General features: G+C 30.3%; 3 protein-coding genes across 3 annotated transcripts; 2 read left to right on the plus strand and 1 right to left on the minus strand.

Annotated features, from left to right (window-relative positions):
- Positions 1 to 3: 3 nt before the first annotated feature.
- On the plus strand, positions 4 to 1,695 carry LOC119674463 (SET and MYND domain-containing protein 4-like; the record flags this gene model as incomplete). The annotated part of the gene is made up of 3 exons (XM_038085602.1): positions 4 to 818; positions 1,004 to 1,473; positions 1,540 to 1,695. Coding segments are annotated over 2 exons (1,152 nt in total), but the record flags the coding sequence as incomplete, so codon positions are not given.
- A 2,655-nt stretch (positions 1,696 to 4,350) lies between these two features.
- On the plus strand, positions 4,351 to 6,592 carry LOC119685437 (tubulin beta chain-like). Its single transcript, XM_038099712.1, has 2 exons — positions 4,351 to 4,860; positions 5,651 to 6,592. Exons 1-2 carry the CDS (start codon positions 4,468 to 4,470, stop codon positions 6,590 to 6,592), a joined length of 1,335 nt encoding a protein of 444 aa, XP_037955640.1. The 5' UTR covers positions 4,351 to 4,467.
- Positions 6,593 to 7,346: 754 nt separating this feature from the next.
- LOC119685438 lies at positions 7,347 to 11,249 on the minus strand. Its single transcript, XM_038099713.1, has 2 exons — positions 11,013 to 11,249; positions 7,347 to 8,335 (listed from the first exon to the last, which is right to left on the minus strand). The coding sequence occupies exons 1-2, from the start codon at positions 11,146 to 11,148 to the stop codon at positions 7,392 to 7,394; spliced, it is 1,080 nt and encodes a 359-aa protein (XP_037955641.1). The 5' UTR covers positions 11,149 to 11,249; the 3' UTR covers positions 7,347 to 7,391.
- Between the last annotated feature and the right edge of the window lie 5,818 nt (positions 11,250 to 17,067).

The raw sequence follows: 17,067 nt of genomic DNA on the forward strand, positions 1-17,067 counted from the left end.
CATACTGATGAAGAAGGACGTTTCTTATATACTAATCGTGATCTAGTCGTTGGTGACCTTATAGCCACTGAAGAACCATTTTGTTCTACACTGTTGCCACCAATGCGTTATATACGCTGTGCCACTTGCAAGCAAGAAAACTATCTTACGCTCATACCTTGTGACAGCTGTTGTTCAGTAATGTTCTGCTCGGAGGAATGTCGCGATCGAGCCACTGCGACTTTTCATAAATATGAATGTCCTATTATTGATCTGTTATATAAGATGTTTAATAAAATACATGGCATCGCTTTGCGAGTATGTCTTACAGCAATAGAACTGTTTCCTACTATAGAAGAGTTGATTTCATTTTGTGATGATCCTGAAAATCAAAACAAATCAGCTTTTGACTTAGATTATACGAATTTTACACCACGAGAGCATTATCGTGCTATACACGGTCTTGTAACAAATCAGCATTTACGTTCAGTATCAGATTTATTTCAACGATCTGTAGTTTGTGCCGTACTGAAACATTTTATAATTGAGTATACACCACTTAAGGAGTTTCTTGGCGGTGATGAAGGACAAAACTTTTTTACAGAATTATTATTTCGACATCTTCAGACATCTCCATCAAATATGCACGGTATAGATCTCGTAGAACAAGTTAACGAAACAAAAGATGATCAAACTCATTCATCTGGTGCATTCGCACTTTTATCACTACTTAATCACTCATGCGCACCAAATACACTAAGAGTTTATAATGGAACTAAAGCTTATTTATTAGTTTTTCGCCCTATACCCGCTGGCGGAGTGCTTTATGATACTTATGGGTATGTGTTCTTATTATACATATATAAATTAACAGTAACTTTTTTTTTTATAACAAATTGTGTTATTTATTTTCAGTGTCAATAAGAAATTAACTTAACAAGTATCAAATTAATATAAAACAACAAATTAATTTTTATGTGCTTTTATCACTTAATTATTAATAATTTTTATTTCTTTTTTTCAGACCACATTTTGCAATATTTTCTAAGAATCAGCGTATCGAAACCCTATCCATGCAATACCGTTTCACTTGTAAGTGCGAAGCATGTGAAAACGATTATCCCAATTATCGAAGCCTCAAACCTAAATCGATGGTACCTTATATTAATAACGAGACAGATATGAAAAGTCTAGTTGCTTATAATTATGACTTTGCTTTGGAGAATTATCGTAAATACTGCGAATTCCTAACAACACATGCAAAGGCTTATCCTTGCGATCAAATCAGTTCCGCAGAAGAATGCCTTAAAATGGCACTTAACATCTTAGTAGATGCTGTACCGCTTAAAGCAAAAATGTAATCTACACCACATACACACAAACAAACACACACACACATACACATTTTGCAATAAACAATATTGTTGCCATAGAGAGAGACGTAAAAGTTATAAACATTTTTATGTTTTATAGCACATTTTCGCAAAAATATCAGTAAACAGAAATTGTATATGTAAAACGAATTATTATATATTTTGTATTTTTTTTTTCTTTTTGCAGAAAGGAAACTGTTAAACAAACTGATAGATATTGGGTTGTTCAATGATAAAAAAAAATTATATTTAGAACATAACATAAATTTGCCGAAAATCATATCTGCTAGACTAATATTTTACATATTAATTTTTTGTTCTATGTTTAATTATACTTTTAATTATTTTTAAATATCTGTACATAACTAAATTTGTTAAAATTTTCATTTGGATAATTATTTTATTACGTACATGATTGCATTGTGACTAATCATATAATTTTAAATTTAGTATTTTTATATTTGGTTTTAAATTTTTTTTTTTTTTTTGTAAATTATATTTTATTTACCTTATTGCTTGTTTTTTTGCATTTCAATTTTAAATATTTTATTTCCAAGGAATGTGGTAGCAAAACGGCCATAAATCGCCACTGCAACCAACCAAAAATTTTATTTCATAATTAAGTTTTTTTAATGTTGCTTTAAATACATAAATTTGCCAGTAATTCAATTTTATAAAAGTTGGTTTTTATTATAAAATTTTTAAATACTTAATTTTGAGTTTATTCATTGTATTTTTTCAAAAATGTAATTTTTTTTACTTACAGTTTGAATTTTTTTATTTTTTATTATAATTTTTTTATTTTTTATTATAATTTTTTAATATTTAATTTTACTTTTTAATAATTAGTTTTTCAATCAATAATTTTAATTTTAAATGTTTTATTGTTTATTAATTAAATTTTGATTTAAAATATTTTATTTTATAATTTTATGACATAAATTAAGGAAAAAAAAAGAACAGATGAATTAAATTATTGTCTAGAAAACAATATAAAAATTTTATATATATATATACATTTATATATATATTTTTTACAAAAAGTAAAAATCTAAATTGTAAAGTTATTCTTAAAGAAATTATGTAGATTTTATTTTCGTAGAAACGCTCAAACTTTATTAATATTATAAACAATATACATGATTAACATTTGCACAATTTTAGTAAAGTAAATCATATCTAAAAGTCTTCAACAATAAATTATGATGTTCTAACTACTAACGAACGCACCAAAAACAAAAACTTCCGTCGATATATAACAAATTCACTATCACAATTGTTTAGAAAACAGCTGCAAAAACTACAAAATATTGTAAAACTTTATTTATTTATTTAATTTCATTTTTGCAAGATTATATTTCATTTTGTGTATTTAATTGCAATCCCAAACTAATTTTTATAAAATTTCTCAGAAAAATCTTTAAAACAAAAAAAAATTGAAAAAAAACTAAATACGTAAAAAGAAATAATAAAATGAAACTATTTTAATAGATTAAAAATAATATATTTTATTTATATATAGTTTTAATATATTTACAATAATAATATAGTTGCAAAATATTCACTGTATCAAAATTAATGACGATGAGATACTGACAAAGAATTTCCATTAGATATCAAGTCTGTCACAGATCTATCTCATCAGTATCAATGAGATACTGACAAAGGATTTTCATGAGTTGCCAAGTCTGTCACATATCTATTTATCTAGTGATAAGATATAGAATTATCTGCTGGAAATTATTGAACACATGTAATCATTGTTACATACAGTATAGGCTTTGTAAAGATCCGTTTCACTACAAGAATTCTATTTAAAGCTCCGTGTTGTTGACAGTTTGGTTGTTGTTGTTGTAATGACCCATTAAGACCAGTTTAACATGCAAGGAATGAGAAATCCGAATATATGGATTAAAATACGGTTGGTTACAGAAAGTGTGAAAGGAGAGATTTTAGGCAACAAGAATGAGTAAGATATCAATTAAAGCTACGAATAGCTAACCTTCAATATAATAAAGTTGAAAAATCTGAAGCCAAAGTCTACAATTTAAATGACTATATGTACTTTTATCAAGGCCAGCACCTTAATACAAACTCCGATGCCTTTACTGTTGAGAAACAAATATAAATTCGCCATTGCGCTGATAAATAACACATGGACTAATCGCATAGTCATCGAGACCCTATAACATAGATTAGATAACATAAGAAAAGATCTTTTGAGTTTCAGCAAATCTATAGTTCGTGTGCTTACTAGAGTACTAACGGAGCGCTGTTCTATTGCATCAAAGATTTAGCGTTGGCAGCTTCCAACGAACTAATTGTTCAGCTACTGCTATAATAAGGTGGAAGTGGAAGCTATCAAGTACTTTCTATATCGCCACCCAAAACTACGGACGAAGCGGTTCGAATGTTTAGGATTCCATTTCTATACTGCTCCGATAGAGTTGAAGTAAGTAACTTATCGGATTTCCTTAACAAGGAAACAATGAGGTCTCTGTTGTAAGCAAGAAGGAAAGATTTTTATATTGAAAACAATGGTTTCTATATTGGAAGCGAAAATTTTTATATTGGAAACAATGGTTTCTGTATTGGAAACAAAGGTTTCTATATTGGAAACAATGGTTTCTGTATTGGAAACAATGGTTTCTATATTAGAAGCAATGCATTTTGTGTTGGAAACAATGTTAAGTATGGATTATGTCCTCCTAGTAACTTTAAGGGTGTCACACTTAGATAAAATATTGTACAGTAATTGTCTCTGAGAATAAATGCTGATGTGTGCTTCAAGAAGCGCCCTTTAAACCTAACCTATATACATAACAATAATTGGCTTTAAAGCTTACCAAAAAATATAAAATGGAACTCATTTAATAATAAATTGAAGTGATAATCAATAACACATTGTAATAAACTTTAAAAAAAAAATTAATTAAAAAATTGTCATAATTGTATATATGTATTATAATTATACATGAAAGTATAATAAGTATATATCTTTAATATAAAAAGAACAGTATTTATAAGAAAAAAAAATCTAATAGTACAATATCAACTATATAAATGTATTTACGAGTACATAAAGTAAACTCAACATAAAGAATCACTAGTAAGTATGCGTGAGATAGTCCATATTCAAGCTGGTCAGTGTGGAAACCAAATAGGAGCTAAGTTTTGGGAAGCCATATCAAAAGAGCATTGTATTAATTCAGAGGGTCGCTATTGCGGCAAACGGTGTAAACTGCAAGACGGTATCAATGTGTATTATAATGAAACAGCAAAAGCGAAATATGTACCAAGGGCAGTACTTGTGGACCTTGAACCTGGTGCAGTGAATAAAGTACGTTCCAGTTCAATTGGAAGAATATTCCGTGCCGATAATTTTATATATGGTAAAGCAGGTGCAGGGAATAATTGGGCAAAAGGTTATTATACGGAAGGTGCAGAATTAATAGAACCCATATTGGATACAATTAGAAAAGAGTGTGAGTGTTGTGATTGCTTACAGGTGAGCAAACAAATTTTGTTATACATTGAAAGGGTAGAGCTGTGAACCGTATATATTGTGTTGTTCGGAAAACAAAAAACAATTTTTTTATAATGTTTCATGGAATTGTATGTTGTCCATTGTGATCCAAGTCCTTTTTTTTATTTTGTCTGGCAAAAAAATTATACAAATGATTTTTGACCTCCTCATTTGAAGCACGGGTTTCAATATTTAGATAATTTTGTATAACTAAAATACATTATAATCAGTAAGAGCCAAATCTGACGGATATGGTGGATTTGTCGCTATACTTTATCCAAGCTGTAAAACCTTTTAAAATCCAACCAAACAGACACCATCATCTTTTACTGATAAATGTCGATTTAAAAGTGATTAGAAACACTTCCTAATTCAATGATCCTTATTCCAGAATTTAATATTGTTGTAGACAACACTTGTTATCGTCCCAAGTTTATCTTAAACCATGAAGAAAAACCACCAAGAAAATTAACCACATTTTCTTGACGTTTAAGAAGAAAATCCCAAAAATACATTTAAACCCTCTATTAGGTAAAAACTAGATAGAAAAAAAAAATGGATTGGTAAATATATAGATACATAGATAGTTGTTACTTTCCGAACAAACTTATGTTTTTGAACCGTTACAGTTGAATGGCTTAAGAAAGTTCAGTTCACCATTATTTAATCCAAAATAACAATGGTTTGTTTAATTTTTGGTTCAAAACCGGTTCATATCCCCATTTAATATATATAATATACGAGTATGTACTAACAAGTTCAATCTATAAAGGGTTTTCAAATTGTTCATGCCTTGGGCGGTGGCACTGGGTCAGGCTTAGGCACATTACTCATATCCAAATTAAGAGAAGAATTTCTTGACCGTATGTTACTTTCCTTTTCTGTTATACCCTCACCAAAAGTATCAGAAACGGTAGTGGAACCCTACAATTGTGTGTTAAGTGCTCAGGAATTAATCGAAAATACAGATGAAACAATTGTTATTGATAATGAAGCCCTATATGATATATGTTACCGAACACTAAAATTGAGAAATCCCACGTATGGCAACCTAAATGAACTTGTCTCTGCCACAACTTCTGGTATTACGACATGCTTACGCTTTCCTGGTCTATTGAATGCCGATTTGCGTAAATTAGCTGTGAATATGGTACCATTTCCACGTTTACATTTCTTTATCACCGGTTTTGTGCCACTCTCTCCGCGCTCTTTATTAGCAAATAAAACTTTAACAGTACGTCAATTAATAATGCAAATGTGTAATGCTAAAAATATGATGGCTGCTTGTGATCCTCGCCATGGACGTTACCTAGCTATGGCTGCAGTATTTCGTGGACGTATTTCAATGAAAGAAGTTGATGACCAAATGCTTAATATACAAAAGAGAAATAGTAATTATTTTATTGAGTGGATACCGAACAATTGTAAGACTGCTGTTTACAACAAAGCTCCGTGTGGGCTCAAGATGAGCGCTTCATTTATTGGTAATAATACTGCCGTGCAGGAAATTTTTAAAAGGGTATCAGAGCAATTTTCTAAATTGTTTAAGAGAAAAGCATTTCTACATTGGTACACAAATGAAGGAATGGACGAACTTGAATTTACCGAAGCCGCGAATAATTTAAATGAAATTATTTCTGAATATCAGCAATACCAAGATGCATCTTTAGAAGAGAAAATTATAAATGCTGAAACTGAACAAATAATTGAGTAGAATTTACAATTATATATAGAATAATATGTATATATATAATGTATATATATATGTTTATTTATTTATATCTTAGTAATATATTTATTCAAATATAACATTACGACTTTCTCTTAACATTTTGTTAACTCAGAGTAAAGCAATATCATAGATATCTCAATGTATATCATATACGTGGCTTTTCGTGTGAATGGAAGAAAGTGTTCCAGCTAGAAAGGCGTTTGATTCGGTACTCACAGGTAGAAAATGTGGAGAAGGACGTCCGTTCTTCTGTAGAAAGACCAGATGACAAAAAACTTGAGGTACTACCAACTAGTGACTCCAAACCACTGATCGCGTTGGCTGGTAGATGAATCATGTGTTAAAAGTTTTGAATCTATGCATATCGATGTAGATCTTTAATTTAAAGAATAAATGAATTTAAAGAATAAATGAGGATTCGATAATTATGGTGTGGACTTTAGATAGTATAATTTTGATAATTTAGATAGTATAATCTTTTTGCTTGTTTTTTTATTTATGAAGAACAGTATCTGTTAATGGTGGATTGTTCTTATCAGACTCCACAAATTTCTAGAAAACCATATATATGTTGACAACTTACAAATAGTCAAGATGATAATAAAACGACTAATTACTGGTATTTAACATCTCCTTATTATAAACAAAAAATATTAGATTATACAGAGAAGTATCTTACTGGCAAACAGAGTTTTTTACAATCCAAAATAATTTAATTAATTTGATTGTTCACATATGAAATTTTATTAATTATACTATATATCAAAAAACAAATTTAAGTCTAATTCATCTCACTATACAAGTTTAATAACTTTTTGTCCAGACTAAAATTACTACCATTAATGGTAGCATTCCCAGCTTTGTTCCCAACTGTACTTGTGATTTCAGAACTTCTATTATAAATTGGCTTCAATTGCACAAATTCTCCAGATTCATGGGAATTTATTCCATCAAATGGTGAAATAATATTTGAAGTTTCCTTAATTTTATTTACATCCAAATCCTCAAAAAGTATATTACATTGTTGAAGATTTTTTTCGAATTGCTTTTGAAATTGTGTAGGATTTATCGGTTTGAGATCATCACAAAATGTTTGTTGAAAATTTAAGAGTTCAGCTAATTGATCAATGCGATTTGTTGTGGAACCTTTAGTGGATCCAATGTCTCTAGGCTGCCTAACGATTTCAGTGCTTTTCACATATATATTATCACCAATTGAATCTACAAACTCTTCAAAATACTCTTCCGGCACATCTCGTAAGAGTAATCCATCATTCGATTGAAAACCAAGTCTTATGAGTAAAGAAATTTTTGTATTGAAACACTGCACCCATGCAATATTAGTATGATATATAGATAATTGTCCTTCCTCGCCGCAATTATTCCAAAAATCTAAAAGTGTGTTTTTTGTATAATCGATAAGCATATTACACTTGAAATCTGGATATAGTTTCGATACAGTGTCTAAATGACGTATTGTTATATCCAAAAGATGTACTTGATGTTTCGTTACGAACAGTTGCCATTTATAGATCATTGTCATTAGATTCCACAGTTTATCCATAGAAGCTTCATCCAAACGCATTAGTGAACATGTGGCAACGTCTTTTAACATAAATTTGCATTGATTCACTTTAAAAAGTTGAGCATTGCTATGCACTGAGCCACGCATAAGCGAATCAATGAATTTAGTTTCCAGTAGAACATTGATTATATCGTGCATGACTGTAAATAAAATAAATATAATCAGTTAATAATTAGTATCAAAATAAATGGATTTAATTGGATATCTTTAAATATATTAAATATCATCAAAAAAATTTGATTTCAAAATTCGTTTCTACATAAATATACAAAATTTATACGGCACGTATATCCTCAATAGGTCGATTGCAGTCGTCTTGTTATAAATGTTTCTTACAGAAATTGGAAAATTGGCACATAAGGAACTTAAGATAACACAAATAATTATCAATGTAAAAGAAGCCATATTTAATAATTAAACAAACCGAAGACTGACCGAGAACTGACGTTACTTAAGGATTACTTGTATGGACATTTGATTACATAGAAAAATCACAAGTGCTATGGCATCCAATATAGTCCTCATAATATAGTCATCTCATTTACATCCGCTGATTGTCAAAGAAATTGACTAAATTATCCATGAGGTTCTAGAACAGCGGTATATGAAAAGTTACGATTTTGCTAAGGATCTGCAAATTCACCATAATGATATCAACTCGTGAAAGGTAGATCGTATATCCAACGTTATAGAAAAACAAAATTAATATAAAAAAAATGAACAGTGACTAAACAAAGAATATGAAGAATAAAATTGATGCACAATAATATATTTGATGAGATCGTAAGGATATCGTCCATTAGGAACTAATACTGCTTCAATAATTATAATAGTCTATACGAATTTTTAGAGTAAAAATATATTAAGAATACTTGTACCCTAATAATAAGTCATCATCGTAGTTTTTTAAGACCTAGAAATTAGTTGAGAAATCCCATTACTATATTTAATCACAAATTTAACATCGAATTTCACTGTATATATATAATACAAATATATTCGGTATTAGATATATTAAGGACACACAGCTAAATATGACGAATTCTTAACTGTTACACTTTCAGTGTATATTAGTGATGTGATGTGATACCGATTCAATCTTTTTCGTTTATCATAGTCCACAGCCTTTGGCTTAGATCAATTTAGGTTTTGAAATGTTTAGCGTATTTACTTCTATGTCTGCTCTTGTATACTGCAATGAGGCTCTCAGAGCTATAATCTTCAAACTATAACACTCAAAAGACAACGTTGAGTGAACTTTATGTTAGACCTTATCTGAGAAAGATATTCCTACAGTGTTTCTCAAACTGGAAACTTTTTTTTTGTGTGGTGAGAAAGTGAAATGCTTTATGCACCGGCAAACCTTCCGTCCTCATAATGGTGTGCCCGACTCTCTAATATATTAATATGTAGTATACGGACTAAAAAACCCCCTATTCGGAGAGATTTATTCCCGGCAAGAACCGCTTTCACATTACTTTGGGGAGGGTCTCTTTTATATTAACGTTGCAAACCCTACGCTTTTGGTTTTCAATCTGCGTCCAGATCTCCACTTTTTTCATCACATTTTTTAGTGTCTGCTCTATTTATTACCGAAACTAGGGTAGCTAGCTTCTGCTTTCTGGGTGCTTTCTAAATTCTTGTCAAATTGAAAACTAATATAGCAAAAGTCTGTAATATGAAAGGAGGGGCTCCCGCTAAAACCCCATAATACTTTGTATACACATGTATATTTTTTTTTTTGTTATAACTCTAAGCGTAACGAAGTAATCCTTCTAGCTCAAAATTTATATGTTTACATATTATTCCTGCAACTATTATGATTAAACAAGAATTTTAACCAAGAATAGGGGCTCCCGTTAAAATCCCGTAATACTATGGGTTCACATGTATATATTTTTTGACAACTCTAAGCGTAACACAGTATTCCTTCTAGCTAAAAAATAGTACTCTTATGAAAATTTATACATTTACGTATTATTTCCTCTACTATTGTGATTAATTAAACAATAATCTTAACTAGTAATAAAGGAAAGCTTGTTAAAGCCCGGTAAACTAGGGGTTCACATATATAATATTTTTTCAAACAACTCTAAGCATAACAAAGTATTCCTTCTAGCTCAACAGTCGTATTTACATATTATTTCCGCCACTATTATGATTAATTAAACAATAATCTTAACCAGTAATAGAAGGAACTAACAAGGCTCCCTGTAAACCCTATGGGTTCACATACATATTATTATTTTTTAAATAACTCTAAGCATAACCAAATATCCCTTTTGTTGTAAACATAGTTATTATTTTTCAATTAACTTTATTACTCCCACTTGTGATATTTTTCAACATTAAATATACATAAATTATACAAATAAATCACAAAAATTACAGGAAATTATTTTTCTTGGCTTGCAATCTTTTTATTATACAATCAACAATTATAAGAACAGAACGCTCACATATTTTTGTAATTATTATAATTTCTTTATATAATTATATATCCTTTAAGAATATTAAAAACAAAATAAATAAAAGAAAATATTTATTTTGCATGTGGTAAGGTAATTTGTAGACATTATCATTAAAATTATTGTTGATTTGTTGGCGTAAAGTTCTTTCTCCTTTCGCATTGCAGTGACGCCAATTAAAAGTGCAAACATACAAAACTGAACAACTAAAACGGAAAGTACTTCCTGTTAGGAACGGATAAGGACACTTTCCACAGACACACTTTCAATACCCGCGCACACACACACTCACACACACATGCATATATACGAACACACGCCATATGACGGTCAGCCGATTTAGGCTTACCTTGAATTGACTTCTCTTCAGCTATTTGTTGCGCTTTCAGGCGTTGATCGATGACATACAACATTTCACAACCCAAATTAACGAAAATGAAAACATTCGCTCTGGGATTACTTTGGTTAATAAAGGACGAAGCCATTATAATCGTTGAATGTGTATGGCAATCGTCTAGTAAATATTATTTCTTTGGTACTATCTCAATTTTAAATGGAGCACCGTTGTGAGTTCCGTCCGTAATGCTTGAAGTCCGCAACCAAACTGCCAGTGTGAATACATTATTTTCCATTTACAACTCAAAAGCAAAGAACAATAATGTAAACTTTACACATATACAAATGTAATTATCACAAACACAATTAAATTATCCAATGCCGTCGTCTAAACTAATAACGAAACCGAATTACAGTAAGCAAGTCACTAAGTCAGCCTGTCGGTTCGGAGTGGAAGGAACTAAATAAATATTCGTAAATGAAAAAACATACATTGTTTGTAGACTACTAATACTGCATATAAGTGTGTTTGTGTGATTCCCCACTAAATCCATAATAAGTGCACGGCACGCGAATTTCGAAAAAAGTTCTCACGTCTAAGGGATTCAAGCACTTTAAAATACTAAAATGCAATAACTTTAGCGAAGTAAATGACAATCATTAAATATAAAAGATATGGAATTGTAGGATATAAAATAAAAGATAAATCCAGTAGTAAATTGAAATGCTAATAGCTAAAATTTGGAGAGAAAAAGGAATAAACTTTAAGAAAATATTGAAGAAAAAAACTATTTAATGGAGAGGTATTTGGAACAGTAGTAAATTACTACAACAAAATTTTTATTATTTATTATTTAATTCAATTTTTGACTGACCATATAACTGTTTTGAGTATTGTCAAATAACCATCAGCAGTGTTCTTTAAGAAATTTGAAGCCCAGGGTCAGTGTTCATTATCCAACTGACCCAAAGTCATAGCTGACTTGTATGTTCTAACTTGGAGTTTTGTTGATTTACTAAGAAAGTTTTATTAAAAAATACAAGAAATATTTCCAAAGCCCTATTGATGATAGATTTTTGACAGTACTGAAATAAATAATAAAATTTTGTTGTTGTAATTTACTACTGTTCAAAATACCTCTCTATTAAAACAATAGTTTATATTAAGAAACGTGGTTTCTTTCATCAGAACTGATTTTAAAAATTAAAAAGTATTTTAATCTACTTACTATCTTTTTGCCCCAGTCCTTATTTCCAACACTAATTTTAGAAGTTTCTATAGATAAGTTGATCATCTCTTCTCATGGGAGAGAAGAGAAAGATGGTAGATGGAAGAGAAAATTTGCAACATACTCGTATAATTAGAAAGTGATTATCATTCATACAAATTGCTAAACTGTGTTCATCAACATTCTAAGATAAATCCATCTGATTTGGACTATTGACGTTTAATTCCTTGTTTTGATAATGTGAATAACCCACCATGATCATGCAATTACACACCACTTGTACTATTCACCACACAATGGATCGTACTATGGTCGTGAATTCTTGGACTTTTAAAGCTTTGAATATAAATATTCAAGTTATCGATTATGTTAAATTATATTTAATAATTTAAAGTGAATCCCTTTAAATTATTTCCTTGGATTTGAAATATTAAAGAGTTTTTAGAGAGACTAATAAGAGCCAACGTCCATATTAAGTAATATTAATAAATTTTTTATATATTTGATATTAAATTTGATTTTCACGTCAGTTAAGACTTTAAAATTTAATGGGTGACTAAATTTAGTTAATTTTTACTTAATCGAAACTATTAGAGAGGTTAATTTTGATACCTCCGTGTATTTGATATTGTTAAAATAATTAATCAATTTCATATTAAAAACTATATTTGAATCAATTTAATATAAAATTGATTTATTACTAAAACAAAATCAAATATAATATATAAATAGTTTAATAATATAATTAAATATAGAGTTCAGCTCTCTATAGTCCCACTGCTAGCATAGGTCACATATCAAAAATAAAAAAATGTTAGACGTTTTTGAAGTACTAAAATCAATTTAGACATGTTAAGATTAATGGTGTTGTTCGGATTACTTAGCAGATAACTTAGGTCTACTTAACACTACAATCAATCAACTTTAAGACTCAATTACTTAAAAAGGAATTCAATAAATTATCTGCGCTATAAGAAATCAAATCAAATCAATATCGTCGCTTTCCTTTAAAAAAAAAACGAAACGGTCACACTATCTCATCCAAGACGAATATTTTCTTTTTTGATTTAATAATTTTCATTTGTTGCTCAAAACCTAAGGGAAACGACGAATAATAACAAATCACATTCCTTATAAAAACTCACGGAATGTTTACATTTGTTTTATCAATTTTATCAATATAAGGCAGTGGGCTGTATAAACAGTTTGATTTGTTTACGAAGTTGGAATAAATTGCTATGCAACAGTAAGTCCAACCGAAAAACCCTTAACCACTTCCATGCCATAAAGCACCTATGGTAAGGGACTAAAGTAAAGTAGGTGTATGATTACCTATACATACATATAATATTATAAATACTCATTTATGTGTTGACTTACTAAGCTTAATTGGTGCATGGAAGCGATGACACAAGACCTTATGGAGTAAATGGAGTGTAAATCAAGGAATGGAGAGCAACTTCTTACAGCTCTCCAAGTATGTGTTCTTTTTTCAAATGGAAAATATAATAAAATGTAATCTATAACTCCAACTAACTTAAATGGTTAACAACATAAATATTAATTTTATAAGTGACACAACAATTATGGAATAAATTTATGGTCAAGTCAAGAAATAAGTTTTCGAAACCCGTGCATTGTGTGAAATTAAAAATTTATGGTTCATGCAATAATGAAATTTTTATGCAAATGTGCAAAATTTTCCCTGAACGTCACAAGTAAATCGGCAATTATTTATTCCGCATTTTGGCGTCGTAAGCCTTTGCCCACTTCAGTTCATAAGTAATAAACTGTATCGCTTTTTCCACATCGAGCGCCACTACATGCCTGTCAATCCGAAGTGGCGCTATCGAGAGTATTTTCTTGACTTTCATTGCCCGCAAAAGGGATGTATGAAGTAAAAACTGTTAACCTTAATCTCGACATAAAAGAAATATGAAAATGTCAACGGAAACAGGCTAACCACTTATTGCGCGTATAACAAACATTTCGTGAGTCGGTGGTTGCGTTTCCACAATGCGGTCACCTGGGATTATGCACATAAACCAAGTACCTGACAGCGCCCACTAATTGCAACACCGCGTGAACCCCAGCGAACACGAAGCACACACAGCAATTTCAAAAATTGCCCACTTCGGTAATTTCGTCGACCGCCTAAGCAACCGGAAACGGAACTGACGTGGTTCTGATGAAATTACTTATGCATATAGGAAAGGAAAACCAATGTTTAAAGGAGGTTGTAAAGCCAAAATATTCATTTAAGTAATTAACATATTGAATATTTTTTCATAAAAGTGGTAGGGTGAGATAGCAAAACTGAGGTAGTAAAATAAATTCAAAATTTTCGTAATAAAACTGGAAGCAAACTCTTTGAAGAATTCATTGCTAATATTATAAGCAATGAATGCTCTGTGCTTTGGTAAGCAATCCAAAACAATTTTTATGGTAAGACCTTAGATACATCGATAGGAGTATTAAGCACTTACAAGAATTTGTAAAAGAAAATTGAAGATTGATTGCACTGACTGCGTTGAAGTAGTTCAATTTAACAAATTTCCGGTATTACTACAACGCCAAAAATATTGGTAAATTCGATGGTTATCGAAAAGTCATGGAGTGAAATATATTTACCACATATTTCCTAAACCTTTTCCTGACAAGAAGCAAAAAACTGAAGGTCTTTAGTTTAATTTTTCCTACTTCAAAACTATCACTGCTCTTTCAAATTATTCCACAATTTACGGACAACCATTCTATATTCTATTCCTAAATATTCTACATTCCGAAATAAAATATACTGTTGCCTGAATAATTAAAAGCTATTTTTCTTTAGCAACCGATTCGGTTGGTTTTAAAATTAAAATTTTCATAACCGGGTCTGTTGTAACAAAATGCTGTTTAAACGCTACTTGAACTGAAGAAGAAGTTATGCCATCACTAAAACCAACTAACAGCTAGTGAACACTTTAATTATATTTATAAAGATAATATAAAAATGCTTATCAAACATAAAGTTTAGAATCCATCGATTATACGATTAGTTTCAAAATGGTTTTCTATATTATTTTAACCAATAATCTAGGCTAGGCATCTGAACTGAAGGTATCTATCTACTTTATTATTATCAGAACATCCTTTGTAGGTTATTATCTGTCTACATTCAATTTCGATGAGGTGTCCCACTGCAATACAAAAGAGCTAAGCTTGTTGAGAACATGGTCTACGTTATTTGCTAACAAAAGAATCTGTTTAAGGAAACAATAAGACGACTAGAAGCGAACAAGATTACCAATCACATTCTCAGTGTCCAGCTCTGATAAGCTAATAGGAACTCATTGAACCTAGAATTGCTATCACCGTTTGACGCTAAGATGTCTTCCACAACAGACATTTTGGCTTCATTCGAAAGACTTCTGTTCAAATAGGTTCTATTAGCAGCACATAAAATATTAACCACAGTCACACTGCAGCACCCCGCACTATGTTTTTTTTTTAATTCTATCTCTCTCTACCTTTAAGAAAATAAACCAGAGCATTTCGTAGCTCATATTTCATCTACAATTCTTTTTATTTTGTTCTCGAAGCTACTGAAATCTTCTGAAAAAAATCAATCAAAAATCAGCGCAACAAGTACGTAATATATAAATACAAGTATATATGCTATCCATTCTAAATCACTATTTTTTGGAGACTGTAGTCTATGCAGCTTTCCTCATTCAAATGGTGTTATCTTTCTTAAAGTTTGTAGACCTGGTTATATTACGTGATATTGTATGTATTCTTAGTGGTTCTCTTCGCAACAGAACCAAGCAGTAGAGCAACTTACTGAGGCCTGTACAGATACTATATGGACCACTTCACTTTACATTAGAATAATAATTATTACTACAAATTTCTGCTATCATATTATACATAAATTATACAACCTTCATCTGTACAATCTATTCCCTGCGCCATTCAACATGAATTTACAAGTATATCAACACTTTGTGAAGTTTTGTTAGGCTAAATGCTATATTATTTGTCGAAAGCATGAAGAGTGTGAATATGAATTAACATGATCAATTGCCATTCAAACAACAGCTACTGCGTGTCAAAAAATTAGATATTCTAATAACTTTTTCCTATAAGAAAAATATTCTTATAGAGTACATATTCTTTCACTACAATACGGTTCCCAAAAGTACTTGCCTAATATACTTTCAGTTATCAATGCTATTTCTCTTAAATACCGTGACTCTATGGAATAAGAGGAGGAAACTAAATTCTACCTCATGTGTCAATATTCATCAAAATTTAAAACTTCAGGGCTCCTTTACTTACTTTTTCAGAGCTGTCATCCTGTAAAATTATGGACTTAGCCAAGTTTAAGTGTTTTCAGGTTAGTTCATTTTGACTCGAATGCGAGAGTCTTGGTTATGCCAATCCTAGGTTTCACAACGGACCATTATTTGAACTCAATTGGACTTTGATGCACAATGCCGCCACTCCTAACCTAAGCTTACACAGTGTCATGCAACATCCCATACTATCTCACCTCATATCTACTCTAGAACATTTATCAGTGCAGTAAAGTCCATACCTTTGGAAAATTTCTTAATGTTAAGTATACAAAAACAAAGATTATAATAATTAATAATATACATAATTGCCATAAATATATATACGATAATAATACACCGAGAAACTGTTCCATGACTTATTCGAGTGTTAAGATCGTGACTATGCATAGTGTTTAGAAACTAACGTTCTCAAGTAATCTATAAAATTTTCTACATATTGACAAATGTAATATAACGTATAATACCATTCAAAACTATTTAAAGAGATTTTAAAAGC

The sequence above is a fragment of the Teleopsis dalmanni genome, chromosome 2 (assembly GCF_002237135.1).
Source record: "Teleopsis dalmanni isolate 2A chromosome 2, ASM223713v2, whole genome shotgun sequence".
Taxonomy (NCBI): Eukaryota; Metazoa; Arthropoda; class Insecta; order Diptera; family Diopsidae; genus Teleopsis; species Teleopsis dalmanni.